Genomic DNA, 13,802 nt, shown 5'->3' with positions numbered 1-13,802 from the left:
CACAACTCATATTCTTAATTTCCAAAACTATCTAAAATAAATACATTAATTATATAAAATATTAAAAAAATAAAATCAAGTAAAAACTCAATCCCCATAGACATAAATTCTCGAAACCCCTAAGTAACTTACAGATACAAAACACAACCAAACTTCGTAAAACCAAAACACAACCAATCTTCGTAAAACCTCCACTAAGTAAGGTGGAACACCAATAATAATGATATTATAATGTCACATATGTGGATTGAAATGGAACTAGAAATATCTTCCTAGTCATTGGACCAAATGACTTTAAGGTGGTTGAAACACAAGATTACTGTTGGTATTCCTTCAATACCTTGGGCGCTAAGATGTACTTCTAATGCATTGGTGTATTTCTAATGTATTGGCACACTAAGATGTATTTTGATACCTTCATTCTATTTCAACTATTATAACAAAACAGAAGTTATGATTTTCAATATCAAAGTTGAAAGAGCTGTGAACATTAAAGGAAATTAAACACACCTCACAACATTTTCCTCTTATATTTAAAAAAATAAAAATACTTCTAAATATTTTAAATTTATTTGTGTATTAAAAATTTCAAAAATATATGATATAAGTGTCAAATTCAAATTCTTACATTATTTCTACATGTTTATATTTGAAAATATTAAAAATACATTTTTCTATTTAAAAATATGATTTACAAAGTTAAATTTATTTGTATACTAAAAGTTTCAAAAATATATAATTTTAGCACCAAATTCCAATTCCAATAAAAAAAAGTTTAATCCATTTTCATATTAAGATATAATTAAAAAAAAAAAAGACATCAAAGTGTATCACCCACCCAAAAAACTTTTAGAATCCATCGTTTGACAAACCCCCAAAGAGATGCATGTTTACAAGAATTTATATGAAGTCAAGGTTGTAATCTCAGTTTTCAAATCATAATTTTGTGCCTACAAGTATCTATGATTGATGCCTTGTTAACCATAATACAAAAATTCAGTCCACACTATTGGCATGATATAGTAATTGAGCCTATATAGTACTTCAGGCTGAATCTTGATGAAGAAGTGCTCACAGTTTTCAATGTGTTAACAAATGTATAATAGAACACTAAAAATATCAATAAGTATTTCTTATAGTTGCAAAAAAAGAATTATAAACAAGTGCTCAACATTTCAAATGTGAAAACAAAATTATCCATAAACGCTATGCATATTTGTAAGAAAATATACAGCTTACTTTAAAATTTAAAATTCAAAGAAGATGCATAGTTCCAAATGTACAAAGAGAATTATTCACAACCTATAGTTGCATGGTTTCAAGTGTACAAACAGAATTATTCACAAACGATATCTATAGTTGCACAAAAAAATTATAAACCTTACTTTAAAACAACACTCGAAAAAGAGGCCTCATTTCAAATTTGCAAACAAAATTATGTATAGTTGCCAGAAAAAATTATAAACCCTACGCATGGTTTTAAATGTGCAAACAAAATTTTCCAAAACGATATGCATAGTTGCTGAATTTTTCTATTAACAACACTTTAAAACAAGGATTCCGCAAACAAAATTATCAATAAACCAAATCCATAGTTGAGGGAATTTTTTATAATCAAGACTTTAAAACAAAAATAACACAGATCGAAGAAGAAGACGCATGCGTCAAGAATGTTAAGATAAATTGAATGGACAGAAATGGCCTCCTTACCTCCAACGTGATTTGAAGTGGAATTATGAAGTGCTAGCTGCGGTGAGCGTGGATCGAACACACGATCTTCATATATTCGGTCTGAGGCAGTCTCACGCTCTCCAAACAAAGATACAGAGCCGCTCTCCCAACAAAGATAAAGAGGAGCTTGGATCGAACACAGGACCCGACAAAGATATAGAAAAGCGTTGATCGAACAGAGGACCTTTATATATTCATTCTGACCAAACAAAGATACAGAGGCAACAACATTGTGGACAAAGATACAGATACCGAGGAAGCAACATTGTGAGTCGAACACACGACCTTCATATATATCATCTGACTTATATTCAATCTGACTTATGGTCGAACAGATTCATGTAACACGTCTTGAAACAATTGAACACATCTTGAAAAAATTGGCGACAGATTGCCATTTTGAAATCCGCGTTGAACAATGATGAAACGGCTATGAATAAACGGCTCGAATTCGGATTCCTCGGATCCCCTCGGATCCCCGTGGAAAGTGCTAGAACTCCCTTAACTAAATGCTATGGTTCAATCCAAGAAATACTAATTACAACAGCTCAAAAAGGCAAAAAGTTACCCAAAAAGCAAAAATTACCTAAATATAGAATAGGGAATATTAATTAGATTCGTTAAAGGTCTACACACAAAAAGAAAAGTAACATTAAATTAAAAAAAAAAAAAACCAAATAATTAACCCTAAAATTTTAAAATGCAAAGTAAAAAATTAAAAGTTAAATTTAAAAACAAAAAGAAAAGTAACTTTAAATAAAAAAACGAAAATAATTAACCTTTAATGCAAAGTAAAAAATTAAAAGTTAAATTTAAAAATAAAAGTTAATTTCTTTTGAGGTAAAAGATTGACAATTTCAAAGTTACAAAGGATGAATGGCTGATTACAAAGCAAAAAAAAATAAAAGTTAATTTTTAAGATAATATTTATTTGCTTTTAAAGTAAAAAATTGGTAGTTTCAACATAAAACATAAAATATATAACCCATTTCTACCTAAATTTTAACTTGAAATTGACATATAGTAACCTTGTTATAATAAATAATTTAGAACATACCTCAAATGTGGAGGAACATTAAATTCAATCAAATCTACTTGACACATAACCCTATATTGTGCATACAACACTTTGTTCTCAATAATTTTATGACTTTCTTGAATATGGATAGCAGACTTCAATAAGAGTATTTTAAGTTTTCTTTTTGACACCTTTAGATGTTGGTATATGTTGTCAATTGTAATGACCCCGTAAAATCTTGTAATGATAAAAGTTACCATGGTAGAAATTAGTGTGAACTACTTACTAATATTGTTAAAAGATATTATTTTTTGGTTATTTATAAATGGAAGATATTTTGATAAATGCTGGCAATCTCCTAAGGGAGGAGTTGGATAAAGAAACAGTTATGAAAATTGAAAAGGAAAACTAACCCTCAGCCAGGAAAAGTCCTGGGAGGGAAAGTATCCCGGTTCTGTTGGGACAGAGAGGGAGAGGAAAAATTCTGAGTGAAAGGAAAACAAAGGAAGAGGGTTACGTCTGGTGAGGACGAGATAACCTAGGCACTGAGGTGCTGGAGTCTTGCTGAGGGCTGCAGGCCTGCAGGACAGCTCGGGGGGAGAATCCAGTGAATTAATGGATCTCATGGCTGGGTGGATAAGAGAAATCATATGACTACAGGTGAACATCTGGAGTATTAACTTCTGTAGCTGGCGAACCAGGTACGAATTAATCACCAGATTTAGTCTTTTCCTTAATCTATGTATTAGAAAATTAGAAGGAAATGAAAACCAGTTCTTTGTTGCTTATAAAAGTAAAAGTATGGTTACTGTCAATAAACAATGCTAAGAATATGCTAGTGCTATTATTAAGCAAGGAAACAGAGACTGTCCACTGTAAACATTACAGGTAAATATAGGAAAACTGATACATGTTATAAGTACTGGAATGGTGCTTACAGTCTATCTGATATAGACATTATCTGATATAAATATAGACATTGCGAGGTAGGCATATGTAAATCGATGTTTATTAACAGGATAGAAATGAATGCACGCATATGCATAGCAACTGTGAATATGTTATAAACATAAGAAACTAAAGCAGTTCTAGGAATAGTACTGTGTGAATGGAAATGCATAAAATAAGTGCATATCAAGTTGTGTAACAGCGGAAGAACTCTCTGCACCACGATAGCCGGGGACTATCCAGGAAAACAAATGAATCTGGGCGATTCTAAAATATCCATAATAAGAAACTAAAATAACCCTGTCGTCATAATGTATAACGAAGCGGTAACCGAGGAGTTAATCCTCTCAATACCCAGAATACACTTTACATTTATTCGAAACAGAAGTTATATTAACACAAAGTCTATCAGCATAAACCTGGAACAGAGGTTATATTCACAGAAAGAATATAGCATAAACTTGGAAACAGGGGTTTCCTTTCTGATGAAGAAATACGTTAAGCTCGAAACCATGAATATTTACATAAGTTTGAACAGTAAATACATGCCATTGCAGAAGGAATTATTAACTGTATGCCATAACCTAGATGCATGTGCTCAGAAGATGGGTCAATACCAATATCCATAAGGTAGCATGATGCTTCCGGATAAAAGAACTCCCGCAGTAGAGACACAACCATACGGCCATTGTCCTAGGGACAAGACTCTTGAATATTACAGGACTGTTCAATAAACCCTAAACAAACATTGGTAAACAGTGAATTTCTTCGAGCTCAAATATGACTGTGGTATGATGCAATATGCATAGCAAAATACACAGGAAAGATTCCAAGAGCTGTAAGTGAATTAATGAGCATATAGTATTCCATGGACGAACAGATGACTCTATATTAACCGAAACCTTATGAATATCGGCTATGTATTAAACAAAAATCCAGAGCGACCATGTTCGCATAAAATTACAGACATCAGTTTAAAATCCAGTATTATGAGGAAATAGTCAGAATGTCAGCCTATGGACCGTAAATCGAAGGGTTCCTGCCATGAGATAGTGACCCTTAGCATGTAAATACAATCAGGACTTGGCGTGACACCAAACATCTAGTAACATAGGAATAAAGACCTTGAGAACGCTGGTACTGGCATGGAAGGGCCGACCACATTCGAACCAGGGTTTGCCAGAAATATAACCCTGAAGCGTTAAGGAAAACCTTGGTAAGGATTCCTTCATCTCTTAACACCGATTCCATACAGCACTCACAAAATATCTTTCACCCTTCAACCCGAAAATCAGTTCATGCTTAAACAGCGATGGGTAAATACCTAGAGAAGCCATGGTAGTCTACCATTGTTGAATGGCTACGGTATCGTAGCAAACCCTCGACGCAGTGGAACCAGTCCCTAGCACAGTGAAAGCAGGGGATTAGTTCAATACACTATACACATGAAATAATATGACCGCAGAACACCATGAAGACTCTATTTATAACCTCAAAACAATCACAGAAGAGTAATACAGTCGGCGGTCTTGGTATAGGGTTTAACATTACCTGAAGGAAGTGTCGCAGAGCCGGTAGCTGCAGTAAAAGGGTCACCGCCGAGCTGAACAGACTCCACCATGCGGAGAAATGTGCAAATGGTAGTAGAAAAATAGCTCAGTGGCTTATAAACCATAAGTAAACCCTTAGTTGAATCCGAACCCTTGGATCTCCTCTTACCATCCTCATCGTCCATCAACTGGCACGTAAACCCTAGCACATTATCCCAAGTTTCACGTGGCCTCAGCACGGTAGGTCTGCCACCTGGAGTGGGTAGGTAAGGTAAGAGAGGCTCCGTGCATGGGCCGGCACCGATGACGGGAATTGACATTAATATAACCAAATGTGTTAAGGTTGCCATATGGACCATAAACCGTATAAGAGGGAGAGCACTTACAGTCAACAACACCCGTGAACATTTAACCCAATGCACGTCTTTATACATATATAGGATTAAACCATATGTATGAATGATAAAGTAGTTGGGACCAGGAAGTGATTTAAATTTTTTTTTTATATACGTTGGTAGATCGTGACAATGTGGTATCAGAGCCGAGGTTTCAAATCTGTGGCCTCTGGAGCAGTACTTCCAGCTGCATGAGATTTATTTTATAATATATGTATGAGAAAGAATTAAATTCAGCTAATTGGTTTCTGTCTATTAATTAGGAACTAAAACAGAGATAGCAAGACAATAACAGTCACTAGTGAAGATGGAGGGAGTGCAGGGAGCAGATGGCGTTCCTCGGGAAAATCTAGAACTGTGGATACAGCTAGGTGCAGAGACGCGCAGTACCAATTTAGCAATACTGCAAACTGTTCAAGAATTGAAAGATGAAATGGCGCGTCTGCGAGAAGACAACGCGCGACTGACAGTGGAACAAGAGAGAATATTAAAGAGCCTATCAGAAAGACAAAACCCACCCTTAGCCAATCCTAGTGCAGAACAGCAAAGGGCAACTGAAGAGCGGAATTACGCACCTGAATTCTCAGAGGAAAAGGAAGATCATTCCGACAATGTAGTGGAACAGCAGACGCCAAAGAGACAGAGAATGGAGTTACAAGGAGAATTCCGGAAAATTAAGCCTCCACATTTTGACGGAGAGCAGGAGGAAGCTGCAGAGGCTTGGTTAATTAACATTAAAAAGTACTTCCAGTTATATGAATATGACCCAAATTTGAAGGCGCGGCTGGCCACCTTCCAGCTACAAGGCAAGGCAACCCTGTGGTGGGAGGAAATCAAAATTGTAAAAGGAGTAAGCGAGCAGAACATAACTTGGGAAAAGTTCCAGAAGTACTTCAAGGAGAGATATCTAACTAAACGTTTCTACGATGAGAAGGCACGGGAGTTCCATGATTTGCGACTAGGACAGCAATCCATGGACGAGTTCATCAACCGCTTTACCTCCTTGCTTCGCTATGTACCATATATCAAGGAGGAGAAGGCCAAGGTGCAGAGGTTTGTAAGCAGTTTACCAGCCTATATAAGAGAACGTATTGAGTTCGATAATCCCAGGACAATGGACGAGGCGATTCGTAAGGCAAGAATCTGTTATCAGCAAAACAAGCAGAAAGGAGACACTTCAAATAAAAGGTGGAATGATAGAAAAAGCAACAGAATTGCTGGTAACAGCAAGGGAAGTCATGGTAATCGCAGCAAGATTGCTGGTAAAGGACAGATGGGCAGAAATATAGCCAAGAGTACCTTTCAGACTAAACCCAGTGAGAGCAGAATTGGTGAACCACCTGCCAGATCAGACCTTTAAGGAGGGGCCAGACCTCCAGTCCAATGCTGGGGTTGTGGAGGCCCCCACTATGTAAAGAATTGCCCTCAGCGTAAGGGAGGGGATCAGATATCTCAGATCCAAGAAGCATCGACCGTTGGAGAAGTGGCGCGCAGCATGCCAAGAATTAACGCGGCACTGGAGGACCATGAAGCGGAATACCAGCCAAGCATGGTAGAATTTGAAGGTAAAATTTCCAATCTCTCCATAACTATTCTTAGTGACCCAGGGGCTACCTTAAGTTATATTAGTCCAAAAGTAGTTGAAAATTGTAAACTATCTTCCAAAAAATTCAAAAACCCATGGCTGGTACAGCTAGCCACAGGAGCTAAAAGAAGAGTTTTGGCCAAAATAAATAACTATCCTTTTTGCATAGCTGGACAGTCAATGACAGCAAACTTGAATGTGCTTCCTTTGGGGTCCTATGACATTCTGATTGGTATGGATTGGTTGGAAAATCATTGGTCGTTGGTGAACTGCAAAACCAAAACCATTTATTACAAGGATGACGTAGGACAGCAGCAAGAATTACAAGCGATTAAACACCCTGTACAAATCCGGCCTATCACTGCCTCCCAGCTGGCTAAATGCCTCAGGAAAAAGTGCCAGATTTATGCTATTCAAGTTGGGTATGCAGACCAGAAAAACAAAACAGCTGCAGTGGACAATATTCCGGTAGTGCAAGAATTTATGGATGTATTTCCTGAAGAAGTACCAGGATTACCCCCGAAACGGGATATAGATTTCACAATAGAGTTGATACCAGGAGCAGCACCGGTGTCACGAGCACCGTACCGGATGAGTGTACCTGAATTGACAGAATTGAAAATGCAACTACAAGAGCTGCTGGAAAATAATTATATTCGCCCCAGCGTGTCACCGTGGGGGGCTCCAGTGCTATTTGTCAAAAAGAAAGATGGGACCCTCCGTATGTGTATAGACTATCGTCAGCTGAACAAGCTCACGGTTAAGAACAAGTACCCCTTGCCTCGGATTGATGAACTCTTCGATCAAGTGAAGGGAGCAACAGTGTTTTCTAAGATCGATCTGCGATCTGGTTATCATCAAATCCGAATTAAAGAAGAAGACATTGCCAAAACTGCCTTCAGGACACGCTATGGACACTACGAATTTGTAGTGCTACCTTTCGGTTTGACCAATGCACCTGCTACCTTTATGTGTATGATGAACAGCGTGTTTCACAGGTTTCTGGACAAGTTTGTACTGATATTCATCGACGACATTTTGATATATTCTCGTTCCCAGTAGGAACACGAGGAGCACCTGAGGTTGGTGTTACAAACTCTTCGAGAACATCAGCTATACGCTAAGTTCAGCAAATGCGATTTCTTCAAGGAGGAAATTCAATATTTGGGCCACGTGATTACTAAAGAAGGAATTGCAGTCGACCCTGAGAAGATAAAATCTATTATGGAGTGGCCCATACCCAAAGACGTTGCTGATATCAGATCCTTTATGGGGTTAGCCGGCTATTACCAGAGGTTTGTGGAAGGCTTTTCTAGGATAGCCTATCCTATTACTTCATTGCAGAAAAAAGGGAAGGCATTTAGGTGGACACCAGAATGTCAGCAGAGATTTGACCGCTTGAAACACTTACTCACCACTGCACCCATCCTGAGGATAGCTGATCCTAATAAGGATTACGTGGTGTGCACCGATGCAAGCAAGGAAGGTGTGGGAGGAGTATTGATGCAGGAAGGAAAAGTAATAGTGTATGAATCAAGGAAACTAAAAGAGCATGAGCAGAGATACTCTGCTTAGGATTTAGAATTAACTGCTGTTATTCATGCGCTGAAAATGTGGCGACATTACCTCCTTGGGAGGAAGTTTTTGTTGTTAATAGATCATCACAGTTTGACGCATTACTTCAGCCAACCTACCTTGAATGCGAGACAGGGCCGTTGGGCAGATTTTCTAAGTGGGTTTGACTTTGAAATAAAGCATTTAAAGGGCAAAGAAAACCGGGTGGCAGATGCATTAAGTCGAAAGGTTCATTGTTTATATGAACTTTCAATCAGCAAGTGGCGGAGTTCGCTGGTTGAACAGATAAAAGCAGCAGCAAGTCATGATTCTGAATACCAGCACTTAAAACAACAAGTACAACAATCTGTTAATGAAAGATTACAACAAGGCTATACACTAGATAGTGTGGGAATGTTGTGTTTTAATAAGAAATTGTATGTACCTGATTCAAATGACCTTAAGAGGTTGATTCTATATGAGTTCCACATCAGCCACTACACTGGCCACCCAGGGTACCAAAAGATGGTCACGGCGCTCAAGAAAGAGTATTACTGGCCAGGAATGAAGAAACAGGTAGTTGAGTACTTGGCGCGGCGTTTGGAATTCCAGCAAATTAAGGCTAAACATCAACATCCAGCAGGACTGTTACAGCCTTTGCCTATTCCGGAATGGAAATGGGAAACCATTTCCATGGATTTTGTAACCGGGTTGCCACGAAAAAAGAAGGGCAACGATTCTATCATGGTAGTGGTTGATAAATTGAGTAAAGCAGCACACTTTATACCTGTGCAGTCCACTTTCAGGGCAGTACAAATTGCTCATCTCTTTATGCAAAATGTGTTCCGGTTGCATGGGTTTCCAAAGGTAATTATATCAGACCGTGATGTGAAATTCACTTCCACCTTCTGGAGAACATTGTTTGCTGAGTTGGGTACTCAGTTGAACTTTAGCACGGCCTATCACCCGCAGACCGATGGTCAAACTGAGCGCGTTAATCAGGTATTGGAAGACATGTTGAGGGCGAATGTGATGCTAAAACCAAGTCAATGGGAAGAGTATTTGCATCTGGTCGAATTTGCTTACAACAATGGGTATCACACCTCAACCCAGCTAAGTCCCTTTGAGGTCCTGTATGGGCGAAAGTGCCGCACACTCTCAAGCTGGGGTGGACCTGAGGACAAGCTGAGTTTGGGGCCGGAAATGCTTAAAGACATGGAAGATATGGTGAAAAGAGTGCGTGCAAACTTAAAGGCTGCACAAGACAGACAGAAAAGCTTCGTGGACAGGAAAAGAAGATTCACAGAGTATAAGGTTGGTGACCATGTGTTTGTGAGGATTCAACCCAGAAGGAGCACACTGCAATGGAGTGGGTGCGCCAAGCTGGCCCCTCGATACTTTGGACCTTTTCAGATCTTGGCTAGAGTGGGGCCAGTGGCCTACCAGCTTGCCTTGCCAAGCCATATTAGAATTCACAACGTGTTTCACGTCTCTGTCCTAAAGAAATATGTATATGATCCCAAACATGTGATCCAATGGCAAGATGTTCAGGTAAGAATTAACCTCGTTGATTATATGTGTCAATATACTTAATGGAGGACTGATTAAGGATATTGATTGTCTGCAGGTCGAACCGGAAGGCGAGGTTCTGGTCGAACCACAGAGCATTCTCGACCGGAGAGAAGTGCGGCTGCGGAAACGGGTTATTACCCAAATTAAAGTGCTGTGGCAACACTACGGGCCAGAGGAGGCCACTTGGGAAGACGAGGAGCTTATAAGGAGAGTGTACCTGGACTTATTTAATGGGAATAGACATCGGGACGATGTCCAATCCCAGGGGGGGAAGATGTAATGACCTCGTAAAATCTTGTAATGATAAAAGTTACCATGGTAGAAATTAGTGTGAACTACTAACTAATATTGTTAAAAGATATTATTTTTTGGTTATTTATAAATGGAAGATATTTTGATAAATGCTAGTAGTCTCCTAAGGGAGGAGTTGGATAAAGAAACAGTTATGAAAACTGAAAAGGAAAACTAACCCTCAGCCAGGAAAAGTCCTGGGAGGGAAAGTATCCCGGTTCTGTTGGGACAGAGAGGGAGAGGAAAAATTCTGAGTGAAAGGAAAACAAAGGAAGAGGGTTACGTCTGGTGAGGACGAGATAACCTAGGCACTGAGGTGCTGGAGTCTTGCTGAGGGCTGCAGGCCTGCAGGACAGCTCGGGGGGAGAATCCAGTGAATTAATGGATCTCATGGCTGGGTGGATAAGAGCAATCATATGACTACAGGTGAACATCTGGAGTATTAACTTCTGTAGCTGGCGAACCAGGTACGAATTAATCACCAGATTTAGTCTTTTCCTTAATCTATGTATTAGAAAATTAGAAGGAAATGAAAACCAGCTCTCTGTTGCTTATAAAAGTAAAAGTAAGGTTACTGTCAATAAACAGTGCTAAGAATATGCTAGTGCTAGTTATTAAGCAAGGAAACAAAGACTGTCCACTGTAAACATTACAGGTAAATATAGGAAAACTGATACATGTTATAAGTACTGGAATGGTGCTTACAGTCTATCTGATATAGACATTATCTGATATAAATATAGACATTATCTGATATAAATATAGACATTGCGAGGTAGGCATATGTAAATCGATGTTTATTAACAGGATAGAAATGAATGCACGCATCTGCATAGCAACTGTGAATATGTTATAAACATAAGAAACTAAAGCAGTTCTAGGAATAGTACTGTGTGAATGGAAATGCATAAAATAAGTGCATATCAAGTTGTTTAACAGCGGAAGAACTCTCTGCACCACGATAGCCGGGGACTATCCGGGAAAACAAATGAATCTGGGCGATTCTAAAATATCCATAATAAGAAACTAAAATAACCCTGTCGTCATAATGTATAACGAAGCGGTAACCGAGGAGTTGATCCTCTCAATACCCAGAATACACTTTACATTTATTCGAAACAGAAGTTATATTAACACAAAGTCTATCAGCATAAACTTGAAACGGAGGTTGCGTTAATATAAATATTGTAAGCATAATCGGAAACAGAGGTTATATTCACATAAAGAATATAGCATAAACTTGGAAACAGGGGTTTCCTTTCTGATGAAGAAATACGTTAAGCTCGAAACCATGAATATTTACATAAGTTTGAACAGTAAATACATGCCATTGCACAAGGAATTATTGACTGTATGCCATAACCTAGATGCATGTGCTCAGAGTATGGGTCGATACCAATATCCATAAGGTAGCATGATGCTTCCGGATAAAAGAACTCCCGCAGTAGAGACACAACCATACGGCCATTGTCCTAGGGACAAGACTCTTGGATATTACAGGACTGTTCAATAAACCCTAAACAAACATTGGTAAACAGTGAATTTCTTCGAGCTCAAATATGACTGTGGTATGATGCAATACGCATAGCAAAATACACAGGAAAGATTTCAAGAACTGTAAGTGAATTAATGAGCATATAGTATTCCATGGACGAACAGATGACTCTATATTAACCGAAACCTTATGAATATCGGCTGTGTATTAAACAAAAATCCAGAGCGACCATGTTCGTATAAAATTACAAACATCAGTTTAAAATCCAGTATTATGAGGAAATAGTCAGAATGTCAGCCTATGGACCGTAAATCGAAGGGTTCCTACCATGAGATAGTGACCCTTAGCATGTAAATACAATCAGGACTTGGCGTGACACCAAACATCTAGTAACATAGGAATAAAGACCTTGAGAACGCTGGTACCGGCATGGAAGGGCCGACCACATTCGAACCAGGGTTTGCCGGAAATATAACCCTAAAGCGCAAAGGAAACCCTTGGTAAGGATTCCTTCATCTCTTAGCACTGATTCCATACAGCACTCACAAAATATCTTTCACCCTTCAACCCGAAAATCAGTTCATGCTTAAACAGCGATGGGTAAATACCTGGAGAAGCCACGGTAGTCTACCATTGTTGAATGGCTACGGTATCGTAGCAAACCCTCGACGCAGTGGAACCAGTCCCTAGCACAGTGAAAGCAGGGGATTAGTTCAATACACTATACACATGAAATAATATGACCGCAGAACACCATGAAGACTCTATTTATAATCTCAAAACAATCACAGAAGAGTAATACAGTCGGCGGTCTTGGTATAGGGTTTAACATTACCTGAAGGAAGTGTCGCAAAGCCGGTAGCTGCAGTAAAAGGGCCACCGCCGAGCTGAACAGACTCCACCATGCAGAGAAATGTGCAAATGGCAGCGGAAAAATAGCTCAGCGGCTTATAAACCATCAGTAAACCCTTAGTTGAATCCGGACCCTTGGATCTCCTCTTACCATCCTCACCGTCCATCAACTGGCGCGTAAACCCTAGCACATTATCCCAAGTTTTACATGGCCTCAGAACGGTAGGTCTGCCACCTGGAGCGGGTAGGTAAGGTAAGAGAGGATCCGTGCATGGGCCGGCACCGATGATGGCAGTTGACATTAATATAACCAAATGTGTTAAGGTTGCCATATGGACCATAAACCGTATAAGAGGAAGAGCACTTACAGTCAACAACACCCGTGAACATTTAACCCAATGCACGTCTTTATACATATATACGATTAAACCATATGTATGAATGATAAAGTAGTTGGGACCAGGAAGTGATTTAATTTTTTTTCTTTATATACGTTGGTAGATCGTGACATCAATGGAGATACTTCGTTCATTGAATTTGAGAACCAAATTTATGAAGTTAAATGGTTTAGTTGGTACCAATTAGTTAAACTTTGAATTGAATATGTAATAGAAAAACAATTTACATGACTCTTAGCATACTTTTGTGTGAGATTTTGTAGGATAAAGCAAAGGTGATTACTCCATTATAACTAAAAAGGTATCACACTATTACAAAATCGAATAAAATTGAAACGAACATAATTTTTTGTTACTTCAAATTATATTCTTGTTTCAATAATTATAATTCTTAATATGGACCAACTAATCTC

The 13,802-nt window shown here is 38.6% G+C and overlaps 1 protein-coding gene across 1 annotated transcript; it reads right to left on the bottom strand.

The window, feature by feature from the left end:
* Positions 1–12,324: 12,324 nt before the first annotated feature.
* On the bottom strand, positions 12,325–13,293 carry LOC149194115 (uncharacterized). The gene is made up of 4 exons (XM_089407551.1): positions 13,200–13,293; positions 12,975–13,086; positions 12,748–12,825; positions 12,325–12,616 (listed from the first exon to the last, which is right to left on the bottom strand). Exons 1-4 carry the CDS (start codon positions 13,291–13,293, stop codon positions 12,526–12,528), a joined length of 375 nt encoding a protein of 124 aa, XP_089263677.1. The 3' UTR covers positions 12,325–12,525.
* Positions 13,294–13,802: the final 509 nt, after the last annotated feature.

This window comes from Pinus tabuliformis, chromosome 2_2 (genome assembly GCF_031772625.1).
Source record: "Pinus tabuliformis cultivar Carrire ecotype Pingquan chromosome 2_2, CPIR1, whole genome shotgun sequence".
In the NCBI taxonomy this organism is placed as follows: domain Eukaryota; kingdom Viridiplantae; phylum Streptophyta; class Pinopsida; order Pinales; family Pinaceae; genus Pinus; species Pinus tabuliformis.
This window is presented reverse-complemented; position numbering and strand designations above follow the sequence as displayed.

Bases quoted from the DNA above. Each gene is read 5' to 3' on its own strand.
- LOC149194115 (XM_089407551.1), bottom strand. From the start codon at position 13,293: ATGTCAACTGCCATCATCGGTGCCGGCCCATGCACGGATCCTCTCTTA. The intron at 13,087-13,199 runs GTAAAACTTGGG...ATGGTTTATAAG, and splicing joins ACCTACCGTTCTGAGGCCAT to CCGCTGAGCTATTTTTCCGC. The intron at 12,826-12,974 runs GTAATGTTAAAC...TCACTGTGCTAG, and splicing joins CTTTGCGACACTTCCTTCAG to GGACTGGTTCCACTGCGTCG.